This window comes from Crinia signifera, chromosome 1 (genome assembly GCF_055691185.1).
Source record: "Crinia signifera chromosome 1, ASM5569118v1, whole genome shotgun sequence".
NCBI lineage: Eukaryota > Metazoa > Chordata > Amphibia > Anura > Myobatrachidae > Crinia > Crinia signifera.
This window is the reverse complement of record NC_139217.1, coordinates 93,815,059-93,827,079: the sequence shown is the minus strand read 5'-3', so window position 1 is coordinate 93,827,079 and position 12,021 is coordinate 93,815,059. Positions and strand designations below refer to the sequence as shown.

At 43.6% G+C, this 12,021-nt stretch overlaps 1 protein-coding gene across 1 annotated transcript in view; it reads left to right on the top strand.

Annotated features, from left to right (window-relative positions):
• The first annotated feature begins 92 nt into the window (after nucleotides 1–92).
• TRAPPC11 (trafficking protein particle complex subunit 11) overlaps nucleotides 93–12,021 on the top strand; it is a 47,963-nt gene continuing 36,034 nt past the window's right edge. The window contains exons 1-7 of the mRNA XM_083170565.1: nucleotides 93–485; nucleotides 5,560–5,784; nucleotides 5,916–6,085; nucleotides 7,056–7,126; nucleotides 7,654–7,768; nucleotides 8,398–8,497; nucleotides 10,293–10,366. Of these exons, the coding sequence (XP_083026691.1) occupies nucleotides 5,581–5,784; nucleotides 5,916–6,085; nucleotides 7,056–7,126; nucleotides 7,654–7,768; nucleotides 8,398–8,497; nucleotides 10,293–10,366 (734 nt within the window). The 5' untranslated portion in view covers nucleotides 93–485; nucleotides 5,560–5,580. The remainder of the gene's footprint in view (nucleotides 486–5,559; nucleotides 5,785–5,915; nucleotides 6,086–7,055; nucleotides 7,127–7,653; nucleotides 7,769–8,397; nucleotides 8,498–10,292; nucleotides 10,367–12,021) is intronic.

The following is a 12,021-nucleotide window of genomic DNA, read 5'->3' as shown; positions in this document are numbered from 1 at the left end:
ACCCGTTGCATCTGGCGTCCAACAAGCAAGCGTCGGAATGACGTAATCACGCTGGAGCAAAGCTTCGTTGCATCTGGCGTCCATTTTTGTTAAGGGAGAACTGTTTGAGAGTACTTTGTAAACGTCGCCATGTTACTAGGACGAGGCCCGCTACAACTGTGCAGATAATAACGTGTGCATAAAGCCATTTGTCTTTGTAGTGCAACCACTGTGTGAAGTAGCCGTCGTTAGCCACCTGACACTTCAACCTGTATTTACTTCCCAAACCGGGCTGACTGCCCAATGTAAATATGGCGGCGGAGGAAATCTTCCAGCAAGCTGTGCGCTTGTGTCAGCTGACTGAGCAGAGCAGGGAGTGTGACAAGTGAGTGTGTTCGGTGTTGTGGATCCGGGGGAGGTGCTGGAGAAGAGTGCAGACTCAGAAGGATATCCCACTCCCAGGCTCTGTCACCGACATGCACTGACTGCTCCTCTCATCATATCTGGTAATAATGACCTGCTTATTTACTGTCCCCTAACCTGTATAGCTACATCAGCTGCTTACTGAGTGTCCCAATATCTATTATCATCATCAAGCTTCTGTACAAAGCATTGTACAGTATTGCTGCATTGCTGCTCATATTGGGGGAGATGTACTAACTAAGCCTTGGAGAGTGATGAATTGGAGAGAGAAATATAGCACCAGGCAAACAATCCCTAACTGATATATGTGACAGGCTTACAGAGTTAAAAAAAGAAGAAAAAGGCAGGAACTGGTCAGAACTGTATCTCTAGCTCCACTTTATCGCTCTCAAAGGCTTCATCTGCCCCATGAAAGGGGGGAGGGGGGGGGCATCATTTCTAATACTTACTGAAAGACAGTAGGTACATTGTAACATCCTTTTTCAAATACTGTGCATAGAATATCCAGGGTGTGAATATTATAAATTGGCCAACAAAACTCGCGGCTATATGCAGCGGGATCGCTGCATTAGAACATGGAATCAAGGGGGTTAAATGGCAACGATGGCTTGTTTTCAGTGATCCTTGCTGAAAATAAGCCATCCTCGCCGGCTGCATTGAATAACCGCCTCGCCGGCTGCTCTCCCTAGAGCAGGCATGTCCAACGTTGGCCCTCCAGATGTTTTGAAACTACACATCCCAGCATGCTTTGCAATAGTTTTAGCATTCTCTAATAGCAAAACTGTGGCAAAGCATGCTGGGATGTGTAGTTTCAAAACATCTGGAGGGCCAACGTTGGACATGCCTGCCCTAGAGGATGGCGAGGATTCCTTCGAACGGCATATATCCGAGAGCCTCACCGTTTTGACGGCTGCACTCGCCATTTTCAACTTGCTTTATAAAAACAGCGAGGTGGAAACGGTGAGTGCAGGGGGTGGGTTGAATACTGAGGGCAGAATATGATGGCGAGCAATGGGCACTGCTCACCATCATAGCTCCCCCGTTTGGCGTTGAATATTCCCCTATGTCTCACCATGTAAACTACTTGTAAATATTTCCAGTTATCCAAAGTGAAACAAAAAAGTTGCTTTTCCGAATACCTTGTAGTTATAATACTAGCGAGCTGATAGTACCAGCAAGATTTTGATCCTCAGCCATCGCTTTGGCAGATGCTCTGCTATCCTGGTTCTTTTACAGTGAGCAGGTGTATGAATATGTTGTTCATTCTAGCACCTGCATCTTTCAAAACCTGTGCAGTTGCTCTTCCCTGCCTGGGCTTTCACTCTCTGCTGTGGTGCTTCTAGCACAAGTCTGGTCTTCATATCAGTGCTGAAATACTGAACACATTGTGCTAGAAGCACCACAACAGACAGCGACACTCCAGGCTGGTAAGAGAAACTTTATGAGTTTTGGAAAAAGCAGGTTGCTAGAATGAACACTATGAATGCATTCCCAACCTTCCAAAATGTGTAAGCCTCGTAGATAGTCAATCTTCAATTGCAGATTTCTTTCATTTCACTTCAAGTAAATAAATGTGGAAACAGTAGTACTGACAGACCAACGACAAGAAAGGTTTTAGAAATAATTGATAAACAGGGTGAAGGAGCACAATGATGTGTTTGGTACCAATGTACACTGATGTTATGAAGTAAGTTACTCTAGGTGGCTTGTGTGAAGATCTTGCATGTGAATGGTCCAAAAAGTACATTTATAACTTCTGTTCCCCTCCCCCCCAGGTGCAGGAACAGTGCTCCGAAAGGAGCCCGTCCCTGCGATGTGCTGAGCAGGAAGCCGGGGGGTCTGCCATGACCCCCGCAGACCACACTACCCCAGCAGCATTGCGATCTGTTGCCCGTAGGCTACAATGGGCTACCGCCATCTCAGAATGGCGGTAGCTCATGGATGCGAAGTGCTGCTGCCCGATGTTGATACATTGGGCAGTGTTGAGGCGGGCGGTGGCGGTGCAGGAGGGGTTACAGCAGGGATTACAGCAGGGTTCGGAGATTCCTACTGCAGTCCCTCCTGATACATTTGGGTGATACTTAATATTTGCAGCTAATCCCCTAAAACGGGTGTTTTGAGGGATTTAGCCGCAAATATTGATTTGATAAATGCAGTCTTTAGGGTTTAAAATGGTACCGCATTTATCGATTTTAGTTAAAGATGAAGGGAGAAAAAGTACGTCGCCAAAAATCACCTTGTAGAAATAATACATTTCTGTTTGAACAATGGGGGTGATTCGGACCTGTTCGCTGCGGTCCAAATTCGTTCCCCCAGCCAATGGTGGAGGTTTGCGCATGCGTGAACATGTGCATGTGCCAACCCCCAGGCTAACCACATATGGCAGGAAGACTGTAGAACTACACATCTTTGCATGCCCTGCCACAGATTGACTCTTATGGGGCCTACACACTTAGCAATTCTGACAGCGATCTGAGCAATTCTAAATTGCTCAGCATACAGCACTACACTGCTCGATCTGGCAGGGCCGGTGTTCTCCGATTAGAAGAACACTGGTGATCTGACTAGATTTATACTGCATGCAGTATCTCCATCTCCTGGCGATAGTGACGAGTGGGGCTGCGCAGCACTATCGCTATGGGACACACACAGTGATGTGTGCCTCATTTCTAAGTGATCTAGTTAGATCAAAGTCGCTATGTGTGTAGGCCTTATTGGAGAATGCTGGGATGTATAGATCACAGTAGCTGTAGAGCTACAAGTTGTCTACCCAGATTTAACACAGTCATTTTGCTTAGAACTGTGGTCACTTCTGGGATTACAATGGGATATTATAGATGGAAAATCAATTACATAGCTAGATGTACACTTTTGTATAATTGTTATTATAATGCAGTAGTAAATCTCAGGAATTTGTCTGTACCTCTCTATTTATGGTTTGGTTTTAAGATCCTCCATAGGCTGTTGTGTATAATTAAGAGAAGCACTGTTGCCAACATGTCTTTTTCTGTACGTATGTCCCTGGAAAGCATTTGTCGTTTAAACTAATCTCGAGAACTGGTGGATTTTGATGCAGATTTCATAATATTCTAGAGCATTTGTCAAGGAAGGTCTAGGTGTATGAATTATGATAAAAGGGAGTTGGGCAGTGACAATTTGAGTAAGAGAAGAATGGTAGTTTTATACACTGCACACAATGGTTAAGAGTGGTACTGCTGCAGCTGTGCTCTCATAGAATGTTTCAGACTTCAGTAATACCTCTTTTACACCAAAATCCCAAATCCGACCAGTAATTTGGAACATGTCGAATCCAGGATTTGCTCTGGTTACAGTGCCGACCGCAGCTACCCCTTTTACACCGACGCTCGGCGTAAAAGGGGTATAAATCATCACCACTAATCCTTCACATATCTCTGTCCCCATCTCTACTTAATGCTCCCCCTTCACATGCTTCCATGAGTCATCTACATAAGTATAACTTAATGATGTGTGTGTGTGTGTGTGTGTATGGATGTTCCATGATAACTCTCTCGAACGCTTTAACTAATCGTCTTCAAACTTTGCACACTACTGTACTTTGAGTTCAAAGATGAGTTTCATCAGATGACCCCTTAAGGGTGCTGTCAAAAGGGTCCATGCTATATCTGTTGTTGTTTTCATGTATTGTTGTATGTTGTTGGAAAGCTTGTGACTTTCTGAATACAACCAGGGCTGCTGAAAGTGCTGATGGCCCCGGGTTAAAAGGGGGCGTGGTCAACTGGAGGATGTGGCCACACCCCCTGTACAAAAGCCCCCACAAATTTGCAGGGGGTGCAGGCTGTGTGCCGGCACAAAGGCTGCAGCTGCCTCTCTCCCCTGCTCAGCACAGGGGAGAGAGGCTGTGCTGCTGCGGTAGCCTCTGCTCTCTACTCCTACTGCCCGGTCTCTGCAGTGAGGGAGGGTGGCAACAGGCCCAGGTAGATAATATGGACAAGTCTTTCCATGACTGCCTTTGCTCTCTGCTTCCCCATGAGTGCCTCTGCCTCCTACCTCTTTAGGTGCAACTATTATGTCCACTCCCAATATATGAACCTCTGCCCCTTGCATCACCAAGCATGCCTCTGACCCACCTCCCTATAAGTAGGAGTATCTTTGCCTCCTACCTCCAGATATGCACCTATCATCTCCCCTCCCCATATGTACCTCTGCCACTTGCATGACCCCTTCCCCATATTCCTATCATCTCCCCTTCCCATATGTACCAGCTGCCTCTTGTCTGACTAAGTGTGCCTCTACCCCTCCTCTCCAAGAATTTCTCTGCCTCCTACCTCTCTAGATGCACCTATCATCTCCCCTTCCCATATGTACCAGCTGCCTCTTGTCTGACTAAGTGTGCCTCTACCCCTCCTCTCCAAGAATTTCTCTGCCTCCTACCTCTCTAGATGCACCTATCATCTCCCCTTCCCATATGTACCAGCTGCCTCTTGTCTGACTAAGTGTGCCTCTACCCCACCTCTCCAAGAATTTCTCTGCCTCCTACCTCTCTAGATGCACCTATCATCTCCCCTTCCCATATGAACTTCTGCCCTCATCCCCATGAGTGTCCCGGGCCACTGCCACCCTAATTGTTCCTCTGATCCCTCTCACCATGTATATCTCTAGCCTTCCTCCTCATGTTTTACTCTGACTCCACTCTCCGTATGCTCCTCTGACCCCTTTTTCCCCATGTTTTCCTTTGACCACCTCTCCCTATCTGTAATGCTGCCTCGACCACCCTCTCTACTGATTCTTTGCCCCTTCCCCAAGGTTGGTGGCTGCTGAACAGAAATAGCATGGAGACTAATCTATGACAAAAGGGAGCTGATCAGTGCTGATTTTAGTGATGCAAGTAAAAGAAAATGTGTGTGGGGACGATCAAAGGTGCGTGCATGGCCGGCCATGTGAGAGTGTTCAGGGGGCTTGCCTATAGTAAGTGCGTCTGTTGTGGCGTCAACATGCTTCTTTTGGAGTAGTTCTTTCATTAAAATATAAATCTTGTATTACCGTTATGACAAGACGGAAAGTGAATATAGGTTGTGTAGTACGTGTCAATTCAAAATTGCTGCCATGCAAAGTTGGCACAGGTTGCTAGTTTATAATATATATGTGAAATTGTTAACCACTTCAATTTTTTTTTAGGTAGTACGTCAGTTTGCGAAAATGAGCCCCACTCAGTGGGATTTTCCTGTGGAATTATGCTGCCGACCCATGGCCTTTGTGACCCTCACTGGATTGGATGTGACCTTTAACGCTGTACATCGTGCCATCTGGGATGCGTTTTGCGCGAACAGAAGAGCAGACCGTGTCCCAATCTCATTTAAGGTTCTTCCTGGTGACCATGAATATCCCAAATGTAGAACAAAGGTAGTAAATCATTGTACTTGCTTTGATCTTGTTTTGTTTCCACACATCTAAGCTCAGACCAGCTCAATAAATGTAAGGTCTTTATAAAGAAATAGTTACATTGTACATTGATAACAAACTTGTTTCTTCAGAGAACATCATATGAATGGTACATCCCCAAGGGGATCCTAAAGACTGGCTGGATGAATAAACAACTCAATCTGGTGCCTGCTCTTGTTGTGGTGTTTTATGAACTTGACTGGGACGAAGCTCAGTGGAAGGAGAAGCAGTCAGAGTGTGCAACAAGGGTGGAGATTGTGAGGTAGGGGTGTGGTACAGAAGAACAGTGTTTTGGTCGACATTCAATAAGTCAACTGGTACAAAAGGTTCATACAGTACACAAAAGATCAAACGCTACTTTTGACATTTTTTCTAGGTCAAATCTTGTATGTTTGGTAATATGTGACCACCATCAGCAAAAGCCTGTACCCCAGTGGGCTCACTTCGCTCACTTGCTTTAGGCATGATTAATAATTCCAACTGTAGTCCACAGGAATGCTAAATCAAGCAGGCATACTGTCGTTGGGTCCACACACTGCTAAAGGTCGACACAGGAAATAGGTCGACATGCCACAGGCCGTCATGGTTGGCAGGTTGACACAAGCATTAGGTGGACACGGATTTTTCACTTGTGAATATGTGTGTCTGATAGATGGCGAGGGGACGCTGTGCACCTATAGTGTCCATGTCAACATTTTAGGACAAAAAAGTGAAAAACCAATGTTGACCTTTTCACTGTCGACCTAATGCCTGTGTCGACCTTCCAACCTTGAGCATTCTGACCTGTTTCCTGTGTCGACATTTAGTGGATGTCGACATTTGTGTGGTCGGCCCAATCACCCATAACCGTCTATTTCAAATTCTAATACCGTGAGATACATACAAGGGTAAACTAGCTTTGTACTGGGAGCTTTGTTAAAAGGGAACTGCACAACATTTAATTTTAAATGAATCCTTAAAGTTATTGCTGTTCTCTAAACCCCACAGCTAATTGAATCTGCCCCCCACATGTTCTTATTAAAACTGTAAGAACAATGGTGTTGAAAGGGCCCACGCTGTTGCATGGGTTATTCTAACACCCTGCACCTAATCAGTGAGGAGGGGGTGCTAGAATGAACACTACTGTTGTTTAATGTGTTACATAATATGTAATAATTTCTGTTCACATATACTGTATGTAAGTTGTGATGTTTCAGTGAGAATTTCATATTAATATTCTGTTTCCTACTTAGACAGAGCCTGCAAGGGAGAAACACTAAGGTTGCTGTTGTTTTAATTCAGAAGAAAACGCCATTGCCGCCAGGTACTAAAATCGGTTTATTGTAGAACATTAGCCTAAAATGATGCTTATTTTATTGAGTATCCTAATAATGAACAGTTCATTTGCTCAGTATATATAGCTTGGTAAAATAGCTTATTTTCTATTGTGACCACTTCACCACTGGTCTGTTGTATTTCTGTTAAAGGAAAGAGCACGATCGTCACTCCCAGATATGATATTTATATATGGAGAAATAACGTCTACTCCCTGTGGCGGAGGGCAGGGAAGCTTTGGCGGCCAAGAATATGCTTGGCCCCATAAACTGTTTATTATCCATATAAATCAAGGAAAATATTCATAGCGTTGATCAAGTACAGTCAGTCTTCTACACATGACCATTCATTAAGTCAGTGGTTCCCAAACTGTGTGCCGTTGCACCCTGGGGTACTTTATGAAAGCTCATACTTATGCTTGTGGTTCTATGTTCCTGATGTGTAAGTAATGTATTGATCCCTGTGTTTATAACCATTCTATCCTATAACAGTTCTATCTTTATTGTTCATGGCCAGGTGAAGATCTGATTGCGTCAGAGAGGGCGGCTGCCCTGTGCAATGCCTGTGACCTCTCAGGAAAGTCTTTGTTTGTGCTGCCACACACTGATCACCTGGTCGGCTACATAATCAGGTATGTAGTACTTAAAATCTACCATACTATGACAATTACACGTGTACATATATAGAGGCCTTTCTGCTGTGTACTGCTAGAATACTAATACACTGCAATGTAATGTTTTGTATTGCATATAAATATATATGTGTGTGTGTGTATATGTGTATGTATGTATGTGTGTGTGTGTGTGTGTGTGTGTGTGTATATATATATATATATATATATATATATATATATATATATATATATATATATATATATATATATATATATATATATAGTTTTATTAAACACATTGTTTATTTGAAAAATCCTGTGGAGTGCAGCTGTTTGTCCAGGACCAAATACAACATCACAGTTCCAGGGGGCACCCAGGTCATCGCTTGTCTTCGGGTTGAGTGCCGGTCTGATAGCCATTTATATAGATAGATATAGAGATATATATATATATATATATATATATATCCCATTGAAGGATATACCTTGGTCTGGTGCCTCCACACCAGATGTATTTCCACAGTATTCTGAAACAAACGTTCTCTTATTTGGGTTGGTTTGTATTTTGTTAACTTTTTTTTGTTTTGTTTTGTGGATGGGGGTGGAATAACTTGCACTTATTTCCCATCGTTATCTTTCTTAATTAGGCTAGAAAATGCTTTTTATGAACATGCGCAAACCTATTACTACACTGAAATAAGAAGGATAAAGGCCCACAAGGAGTTCTTGAACAAAACCACTCATCAGGTACAGTGATACTTTAACCAGAAATGTGTTACACCACGAACACTGCAAAACAACATGTTCCATGTCTACTTTCTGTGCAGGCCTGGATGATGTGCCACATGGGTTGTATATGATTTACACGGCTACACTGAGAAGGGGAGGAGCTGTTACTGTGCTGTGTGGGCGTGGTCAATGCCATGTGGGTGTGTACACCCCCCCTACACTGTCAGACCCACTGTCTCCCAAAGTACATAAAAATGGAAAAACTGCAGAATTTTTTGAGAAAACTTGAAATAAAATTTTAATACTATGGCGACCAGGTGGCCAGATAGGCAGCTTATGTAATATTGATGGGCCTATTGTTATGTGTAGGCCTGGAGCTACTGTATAGCCCCATTTAGTCCATCTTTAATGTGGCCCTGCATTGGGTGTGGATGATTATTATTGTTATTATTATAAGCAGTTTCTTATATAGCGCACACCTATTACGCATCGCTTTACAGAGAATATTTCAACATTCACATCAGTCCCTGCCCCAGTGGAGTTTACAATCTATATTCCCTACCAAACGTACATGTACACACAGACATTCTAGGGTTCATTTGGTTGGGAGCCAATAAACCTACATTACCAGTATATTTTTGGATTGTGGGAAGAAACCGGAGTACCCAGAGTAAACCCACACAAGCACGGGGAGAATATACAAACTCTGCACAGTTATGGCCATGGTGGGAATGGAACCCATGACCTCAGTGCTGTGAGGCAGTAATGCTAACCATTACACCATCCGTACTGCCCATTATTAGATAGTTGTATAGATAGACAATGAATAGGTCTACCCCCAAAACGTCGACATGCAATAGATTGACAGGGTCAAAAGGTTGTTGTGGGAAAGGCCTACATGGGAAAGGTTGACAGGGTCAAAATGTCGACATGAAAAAGGTAGACACGTGAAATGGTGTCAATGCTGAAAACTGTAGACGTTAACCCCCAATTAATTTAACACGTACCCTCGCCATGCTCCAGGCTCGGTTTTTGTATTCTCCCTCTGTGCTAACGAGAATGGTGAAGTAAGAATCTGCTGGTTAAAATTTTTAAAAATCATGAAAAACTCATGTTGACCTTTTGACCCTGTTGACTACTTGTATGTTGACCTTTTGGGGTAGACCTACTGACTGCCTATCTAGACACTGCAGATCTATTAACTGGAACCATCTGTGTAAAATAGACCATTTGAAAGCTTTATATATTCATAAAGCAGTGGTATCCTTAAGATGGCCATACAGCTAAAGATGATCTCTTCAACCAGCCAACTAGTTTACAATCGACCATTTGCTTCCAATACTGGAAAATCTGCAAAAATGGTTGTTCAGACTAGTTGGTTAAATCTGTTTAATATAACCAATTTGTCTAGTTTTCGGTGTTTGGGGGCAAATGATTGATTGACATTTGTTCCCATACATTTGGTTTTAAATGCTGTAGACTTTATTTTACCGTGTTGCGATGATGTTAAGGTTTCTGATCCATGTGTGGTTACGTAAAACTATTGAGTTATAATTTAAAAATCACAAAATAAAGAATTATAGGAAAAAGCTTTTGATGACTTATGTTATATAGGACCAGATGTACTAAGGTTCAAAAAGTCATACTGTTGAGTGATAAACTAACAGCCAACCAGCCCCTAACTGTAATTTCCAAAGTTGGTAACATGGCAGTTAGGGGCTGATGGGCCAGTACCTGATCACTTTAGAAGCTTAGTGCATCTGACCCTTATTGTGTTATTCATCCTCTAAAGTTTTATAATTTTCCATTACAGCTGCTATTTGTTAGGCATCAGTTCAAGATTGCGTTCTTCAGTGAGCTGAAGCAAGATACACAGAATGCCTTGAAGTAAGATCCGCATATTCTCCTATTGTGTTGGGTGTAAACTGGAATAGGAAGTCGGGTTCTTCTTTTTCTCATGTGATTCTGAATAAAAGTTCTTCACATACGCGTTATTATACAAACTGCCATTATGATGGGGGGTGGGAGGGAGTATCTGCTGGTGGGCAGCAGTGTGAAGCGACATGAGGTCAGAGAATAGGAGAGGATTGGTTGAGGGCTTTGTAAGTTAGTATGACAAGTTTGATTTGGCTACTGAAAGGGAGCTAGTGTTGTGTTTGTAGTAGAGGGGAGGCAGATTTGGTGCATTTGGAGAGGAACCTGTGTTGAGCAGCAGCAGGTGCCAGACGCGGTCCCGACAGTCGGGATCCCGACAGTCATTTACCCAACGTCGGGATCCCAACTGTCAAAACTCCGACAGACGGGTGCCCGACGGCCACCCGCTATTTTCCCTCGTGGGGGTCCACGACCCCCATAGAGATAGAATAGGTGGCGAGCGCAGCGAGCCCGCAAGGGGCTTTGTTGCGCTCACCATGCTGTCTGAGTCCGGGCAGTCAGGATCCCGACTGTCGGGACCCTATACCACACCCACCAGCAGCATGGAAGTCAGATTAGAGATGGAGAGAGGTGGGAGACAGGTCAACCGGTACTGTCGTAGTCCACCTGGGAGATAACCAGTGAGTGGATAAAGGTCCTTGTTGCCTCCAGGGTGAGAGAGGATCGTCTGATTATGGAGTTGTTTCTGAGATGGATCTAACAGGACTTTGAAAGGTACTCAATGTGTGGACTGAAATAGAGAATGAGTCAAGAATAATGTGAAGACAGTGCACTTCTGTGCTAGGGTAGATGGTGGTACGGTCAATAGATAAAGAAATGGAGAAGCAGGAGCAAAGATACAGTAGTCAGCTTAGACATATTAAGTTTCAGAAAGCGTTAGGACATCCTGGAAGTAATAGCCAAGAGAGAGCGGGAAGGTAGATCTGAGTGTCATCAGCATAGAGATAATATTGAAGGACGTAGATGCTAATTAGCTCACCTAGGGCAAGATGTATTAAAGGTGCATACACACTGTACAATTTTTTTGACCAATATTTTTTTTTTTTTCACTAATTTCGGCCATACTGAATGAAATTGGTCAAAATATCTTCAGTGTGACTGCGACGAATGATGATGCGCATACTCGCCAGTTGTTCATCAAGATTGTTCGTCAACTGTGCATGTAGCTTAATTTGGATATATTTCAAAAAGAGCCTATAAACTGTAGCTAGATCTTTCGTCTTTCACGGCTCCCATCGCATGCCATATGTAGTGGCATACGATGCGATACGATTTTTACCGATTTTTGAGCATTTTTGCTCAAAAATCGTATGCGATCGCATCGCATGCCATATGATGGCATGCGATGCGATGGCACCCGATTACGATTTTTACAGATTTTTGAGCATTTATGCTCAAAAATCGTATGCGATCGCATCGGATGCCATACGATGGCATCCGATGCGATGGCACCCGATTTTGCATTGAAATGTGTATTAAACTAGTGAAATGCCCCCAAATGCCATTTTTCATAGTGCACCACCCCCACTATCAACGTCAACCCGAAGCGTGGCGAGCGGCGGCGGTACGCGTCCTACGACCTTTTCATACCCCCACTATCCACGTCG